Source organism: Echinops telfairi, unplaced genomic scaffold (assembly GCF_000313985.2).
Source record: "Echinops telfairi isolate 266 unplaced genomic scaffold, ASM31398v2 ScPeMD7_18;HRSCAF=68, whole genome shotgun sequence".
Taxonomy (NCBI): Eukaryota; Metazoa; Chordata; class Mammalia; order Afrosoricida; family Tenrecidae; genus Echinops; species Echinops telfairi.
The window spans coordinates 61831637-61839444 of record NW_022103915.1 but is presented as its reverse complement, the minus strand read 5'-3'; the positions used below and the strand labels follow the sequence as shown (position 1 = coordinate 61839444).

Here is a 7808-nt window from a genome sequence, read left to right as displayed (position 1 = left end):
CTAGCTCTTCCCAACACCAGCAGATAGCTCTAGCTCTTCCCAACACCAGCAGATAGCTCTAGCTCTTCCCAACACCAGCAGATAGCTCTAGCTCTCCAGCTCACCCAGCTTCCTCCTGTGGACCCACCCCCACAGCAGCACTCCAGCAAGCCTGACCTTCAGAGCTGAGAACAAGCTACATTCTTGTTTGCCACCCACCCCGACCCCACTTCGGCACACTGGCTGAGAACACAGGTGTACCTGGCTTTAGATAAAGAACCAACGGAGGAAAATAGTACATTGACAGAGTATTATAAAAAGCTGTACTAGTAACACATTTGGGAATCTAGAAGAAATGGTTAAGTTTTTAGAAATTCACTATGTACTTAAATTTAAACACAAAGGAACAAAACCTAAATATCCAACAGTAAAATTAACAATAGCTTTTTAAAAAACTCCCACCAAAAAAAAAAGCCCTGGCCCAAATGGATTCACTAGAGTTCTAGCAAACATTCACAGAAGAGTTGATACTAATTCCACTTAACCTATTCCAGAATGTAGAAGAAGGAAGGAACATTTCCTAGTTCATTCTATGAAGCCACCATAACCCCAATGACAAAGCCAAGCGAAGATACCAGACAGCGTATACAAAGAATTAGGCCAATATCCTTTAAGAATTGTACAACATTAAAGTATTTTAAAAGGTAGTCTATAATGAAGAATGGATGATACTGATAGAAGAGGCCCAATTTGCATGATCTAAAAATAAAAGTCCAGGAATTGACAGAATACCAATTGAAATATTTCGATAAGTTGATGAAGCACTGAATGTACTCACTCATCTATGCCAAGATATTTGGAAGACAACTCTCTGGAAGAGATCCATTCCAAAGAAAAATTACCTAACAAGATATGGAAATTATCAAACAATTATATCAAATTCAAGTACAATCTTGTTGGAAGGAATTCAACAATGGTTGCAGCAATGCATGGACAGCGGTAAAAAGTTCAAGCTGGATTCAGAAGAGGATGTGGCATTAGATGCAGCTGATGTCAGATGGATGTTGGCCGAGAGGAGGGAGTACAGCAAGATTGAATGTGTGGTTTATTGACTACGCAAAGGTATTTGGCTAAGTGGATAGCAACTATGGATAGCACTAAGAATGGGAGTTTCAGAACAATTCATTGTGCCCGTTCAGAATCTGTATATGGACCACGAAGCAGTGGTAAAAACACAACATGGGAATACCGAGTGACTTTAAATCAAGAGAACCAGTGCTCTGTGCTTTCACTACACTCACCATTCAGTCTATGTGCTGAGCAAATAATTTGAGAAGCTGTATTATATAAAGAAGAACACAGCATCAGGGTTGAAGGAAGGCTGCCCAGGTGACACAACTTCACTTGGTGAAAGAAGACTTGAAGCATTTGTTGATGATCAAGGATTGCAGCCTTTAGTATGGATTACAACCCAATGTAAAAACAAAAATCCTCACAACTGGATCAGCAATTAACATTATGATAAATGGAGAAATGTTTGAGATTGTCAAAGATTTTTGTCTTGCTTGAATCCATAATCAATGTTCTTATGATCAGTAGTCAAGATATCCAGCAATGCATTGCAGTGGGTAAATGATGTTACTTTAAGGATTAAGGTACGTCTGAACCAAGCCATAGTATTTTCCATTGCCTCATATGTATGTGAAAGTTGGGTACTGAATAAGAAAGATGGAAAAAGAATCACTGTATTTGAATGCTGGTGCTGTCCACGAATTGAAAGTACCATAGGCTGCCAAAAGAACAAAGTCAGAAAAAGTACAGCCACAATTCTCCATAGAAGCAAGGATTATGAGACTTCGTCTCATGTACATTCGACATGTTGTCAGGAGACACCAAGTCCCCGAAGAAGGTTAAGTAGAGGGGCACTGAAAAAGATGAAGGCCCTTAGTAAGATGGTTGACACAACTGTTGCAACAATGGGCTCCAACGTTAACAATTGTGAGGACTGCACAAGACCAGGCAGGTTATGTTGTACACAGAGTCACTACGAATCAGAGCCATCTTGTTGGCACTAACAACATATGCATCTTAAGGTTGGACAATGAAAAAAGAAGGCCAAAAGGAATTCAACACATTTAAATTTTTGGTCCTGGCAAATACTGAAAGCACCATGGACTGCCGGAAGAACAAACAAATCTATCTTGGAAGAAGCAATCAGAATGCTTCTTAGAAGAAAGGATGGTAAGACTTACTATTAAGTATTTTGGACATATTATCAGGAGAAACCAGTCCCTGGAAAATGACATCATGCTTGGTAAGATTGAGGGTTAGTGAAAGAGGCAGGCATTCAATAAGATGGACTGACCATTGAAAATACACAGAAATATGAATGAATAAAAGACAACTATGTATTGGGAGTACCATATAAAAGTTAGTCACAAATACCAAAATGTGATTGATTACACAGTTGAGTATGTGTATGGGAGTCTAGGTGTGTACCTAAATATGGATGTTGCTAGATACAACTGAATCAATTCTGTTCAGTGACCCCATGTACAACACAACAAAACACTGCCCAATTCTGCAGCATCACTGAAATATCTTCTTTTGGTCTGTATGCTCTTTTTCTCCCTTTTTTCAGCCCACAAATGAATATTTTCCTTATTCTCATCTTGCTCAAATCCTGCCTTCTGTGAGCTGCCATTAGAACCGGTTCTTCTTGCTCTAATCTGACAGTACTTAGATAGTTAAGTACATAATAAATATGAACTTGTATTATAGTTTACTTCCATTAGGCAGTAAACACCTTGAAGGCATGGGACTTTAAAAATATAACGCACATGATTTGTTATATATTAGTTAAGTAGCTATGTTTTAAATGAATTTAAGAATAAAAATACTTACTGCTTTTTTCTTGATGTTACCCCAGACAATACCACCTTTACTTTTATGGTTTTTCTGCATATGAAAAACATATTTATCACAATCATCCCTGTTTGAATACAAAATGATTTCAGGTCAATATTATTACACTTTTATTCACAGCACTTATTATTATCATTGAAGCATTTGCTGATGAAAACCAAGGATTGTAGCCGTCAATAGATTACCACTCAACTGGTAATCTATTATCAGACTGAAATCTTCACAACTGAAATCTTCACAATAGGTAACATGATAAACAGAAAAGGTTGAAGTTGCCGAGGATTTTATTTTGCACAGATCCACAATCAAGGCTCATGGAAGCAGAAGTCAAAGGATCAAAAGATGCTGCGCAGACCTCTTTAGAGTAATGAAAAGCAAGGATAGTACTTTGAGGACTAAGGTGCACCTGACCACAGCCATCATAGTATTTTCTTCTTTTTTCCCCTAAATACTTTTATTGGGGGCTCTTACATCGCTTATCACAATCCATACATTCCTCCAATGTGTCAAGTACATTTGCACATATGCCACCATCATCATTTTCAAAGCATTCTCTTCCCACTTAAGCCCCTAATATGAGCTACCCATTTCTTCCCCCTCGCCCCACCCCCTCCCTCCCAAACCCTTGATGTTATAGATTATTTTCCCACATCTTACATCGTCCTGTTGCCCCTCACCCAAGTTTCTGTTATTAGTTCCCCTGGGAGGGGGTTCTAGTTTGATCCTGTGATCGACTCATATGTATGGGAAAGTTGGACACTGAATAGGGAAGACTGAAGATGAACCAATGCATTTGAATTATGGTGTGTGCTGCAGAAAAATACTGAAAGTTTCTTTGGACTGCTAAAAGGAAACACCAATCTATCTTGGAGGATATATGGCCAGGATGCTCCAGAGAGGCAAGGATGGCAAGACTTCCTCTTACATACATTGGACATACTATTAGGAAAGACCAGTCCCTGGAGAAAGACATCATGCTTGGTAAGGAGGGGCATCAAAAAAAGGGAGGCCTTTAATGAGTTGCATTGACACAGTAGCTGCAACAATGGGCTCAGGCACAGAAACCATTGTGAGGATGGTACAGGACTGTGCAGTTTCATTCTGGTGTGCACTGGGTCACTATGATTCGGAACCGATTTGATGGCATCTAACAACATTCAGAGGGTGAAAAGGTAGTAAGTAACCTGAAAGAAAATAATGTAAATTTGTACTTGTAGAAACTGTTGAATTGGTGTATGTTTTGATTATATCCTAAACAAAGATAACATGTAAAGGAAAAACAGTCAATAAACAAAATTAAAGACTAAGATTTTTTTTTTAACAAGAGGAGGGACAATGGTGTGACAATAACTCAAAAAAAAAATCAACAAAAACAACTCACTGCCATTGAGTCAATTCTGACTAGTAGCTACCTCTAAGGACAAGCTAGCACTGTGCCTGTGGGTTTATGAGGCTGTTAATCTTTATTGGAGCACAAAGTCGTCTCTTTCTCCTGTGGAGCTACTGGCTTTGAAGTGCTTACTGTGTTAACAGCACAACTCGTAACCCACCAGGGTGTGACTATAGAGGTGGATAAAATGCTCCAAAGTTAGAGGGAAACAATGAATAAATAGTCTAGGAAATTAAAGCTTGTTTTTTGTTTATTATTCTCTTCAACTTCCATCTTGCTTCTTTCCCAAAACCTCTTAGAACTCCTGCTTGCTACACCTTTTCATTACAAGTACTTTTTAAAAACCATCTATCTTTTTTCCTTTTCCCATTGTTAACAAACACACTCGACTCATTAATTTAGAGGAAAATCTGGTCAAAGTGATTATTAAAATTTTTGTCCAAAATTATATGTTCACTATAGCTCATGATAAAAATTAAAACTAAATAAACCAAAATAATTTATGATTGCTATGAAAAAAAAGATGGTTTTGTCCAATAAATGAATTTAAAATTTCACCATGTTTCTTGAGAGGATAGAATATTTTTTCTTAACCATTATCATCTGGCCTTTGTCTACGACTGTACAGGAATTATTCTTGCTGTGATCAATACTGACTTTACCAGCTAAATGGAGGAGCCTAATTTTCAAGTTTATTCTCATCATTGCTGTGCCTACTAGCTAACCCTATGCTTTTCATATACTTTTTAATATTTCAAATATTTCTTATGTTCATGGTGTTCAAAATTCAGTCTTTCATTCATCCTCAACTATCTTGGCCCCTCTCTAGAGAGAAAAAATGTTTTTCAGTGTTTAATGAATTACTTAATAGGTATTAAATAAAATGAAAGCTATAATAAATATATGAGAAGGCTTCAAAATTACTACAAACTTAAGGCCCCTCATATCTTATAATACACACACATAGCAAACGTACTACCATCAAGTGGATTCCCACTTATAGCTACACAACACACACACAATTGTGTATGTGTGAGGGGTGCATTTTCAATAGCTTTATATGCATGTGAAGGCTGGACAATATATAAAGCTGAAATATTAATGCTTTTGAATTAGGGTGCTGTCAAAGAATACTGAAAATACCGTTCACTGCCAAAACTAGCAAATCTGTATTGGAAGAAGAACAGATTGTTTCATGTACATGGTAAGTCTGAAAGTTACCTTGCTTATAAAACCACTGTTAAAACCAGTTAATTGCTACAAAACCATCGTTATTAGGTGTCATCAAGTTGGTTCCAATCCACCACGACCCACGTACAACACAGTGAAACACTGCCTGGTCTGGACCAGCCTCACACTTGTTCTCTGGTTTGAGTTCATTGGTGTAGCCACTGTGTCAATTCAGCTTGCTGAGGGTCATCTTTCACATTGCCTCTCTGTTTATCCAAGCGTGATGTCTTCTCCAGGGACTGGTCTCTCTTGACAGTATGCCTAAAGTATATGTGAAAAACCCTCACAATCCTTTAAGGAGCTTTCTGGCTGTACTTCTTCCCAAAGATGAGACTTTCTATTCTGGAAAGAGTTAGATTCAGACAACATGGCGGTTTTGCCGTGAGGACCCGTCAAGGGATGAAAACAGATGTGCCTGAAAGCAGATGTTTCAAACAGTTTCTCTGTATAACATCTTTTGCTTTCTACTATACCATCTGATACACGCATCTTGGTCCACCATGGCAGTAGCAGCAGTAACATGGGCACTGTCAAACAGAACTGTCCTGCAACATTTCTTATCAATTCGAAATGGAGTTTTATACAGTGTTTGTCATATATCTACACCGCCTCTCCCAGATGACTATACTTGCAAGGTAGAGCTTGCTTTGACATCAGATGGCAGGACAATAGTATGCTACCACCCTTCTGTGGACATTCCATGAACATACAAAACCTGTTCCTCGGCCAGATCTTCTACATAACAGTGCAGAAACACATGATCATGTGCTGGAAACTAGATTAAGTGAAAGATGAGCCCCTTGAACAAGGACCTATGATAGAACAACTTAGTAAAATGTTCTTTACTACGAAGCACCGTTGGTATCCTCATGGGCAGTATCACAGACATCATAAGAAATTGAATCCTTCAAAAGACAGATGATTTCGAGATTCTCATTAGGAATCATAGAGAAATGTTACCTTTTGCCTCATTTGCCACTTGAGAAAAATATCCGATGTAGTCCCTACTATGTTACAAATAAACTAATTAAAAAAATAAGTTACATTCTTGGAGTTGGAATCAACTTGATGGCAGCGAGTTTGGGGTTTTAAGTCAGTCTATCTATATAATGTACGAGAATTTATTCAATTTTTTATGATTTCAATTGTTTTTATTAATCATTTTATTGGGGGGAGGACTCTTACAAATCTTATGACAATCCATCATTCAATTGTATTAAGCACACTTGTACATATGTTGCCATCAACATTTCCAAAACATTTTCTTTCTACTTGAGCCCTTGTCCCCCTCCCTCCCCCACTGCAGAATTTATTTAAATAGTCTCTTCTTGGGGGGCATTTGAGTAGTTTCTAGTCATTTGTCATCATAAACAATGTTGCAATGGATAAGCTGTTGTGAAGTTGCTTAAATATGGTTTTTCTATTCATGTCTTTGTAACTCCCCCCAAATCATTGGGTGTGACTATGTAAATAGGGAGCATGAAACACTAAGAGGGGAATGGTCAGTTTGGGCATTCCTCTAGGTATAAGAGAGCCATCTGTGAAGCAGGGAGAGTGACTTTTATTATTATTATTTTTGGACCAGTGACTTTCTACTAGCTACTAGCAGAATGCATGCAAGATGCCTTTTGTGTGAAATCCCTGTCTGAAGAGACAGCAGAGGCTGCAGCACTGAGACCGTAAGACAGAGCAGAGGAGCCACACCAAGACCATGAGGCAGAGTAGAGAAGCAACATGGAGACCTTGAGGCAGAGCAATGGGTTTCCCACATCAGGGAGACAGAGACGAAGGGACCAGAGAGATATGCTTGGCAGTATGGCAAGAACTACTATAGACAAAAGGATTGTAACCTTACCAGTTTGTAACCTGTTAGCTTCCCAAATAAGCACCTATAATTGTGAATATTGTTTGTGAGTTCTGCGTGGCCACTGCCACAAATTATTGAACATAGCAGAAAAGTAGAGTGCCATGGGAGATTTCAGAATGGAGGGTGGTGGAAATATGCCAGTTGGCTTTGGGCTAGTGTGGAGTTGATTTTTTCTCCTTTGTGTTGCCCAATGAGGTGAGATGTGGCCTCATGCCATTTCCTTAGCTGTACATTCACAATTGCTAGGAGTAGAATTAGTGGGTGAAATGGCATGTGAATTTATTCTTTTGTTAAAATACTAAAAATTATTGCCTACTGAAATTAAATTGTTACCTCATTAGTGATGCATGAAAATGACTTTCCTTAATAGTTCAGAGGCAAGCCCTGGTGGTATATTAGGTTACATGTTGGGTTGGG

The 7808-nt window shown here is 38.4% G+C and overlaps 1 protein-coding gene and 1 pseudogene across 1 annotated transcript in view; one reads left to right on the top strand and one right to left on the bottom strand.

Moving 5' to 3' along the window:
- MIS18BP1 (MIS18 binding protein 1) overlaps nucleotides 1-7808 on the bottom strand; it is a 43188-nt gene that overhangs the window by 1380 nt on the left and 34000 nt on the right. The window contains exon 13 of the mRNA XM_045287640.1: nucleotides 2884-2971. Coding sequence (XP_045143575.1) covers nucleotides 2884-2971 — 88 coding nt within the window. The remainder of the gene's footprint in view (nucleotides 1-2883; nucleotides 2972-7808) is intronic.
- Nucleotides 6025-6446, top strand: LOC115868721 (annotated as a pseudogene).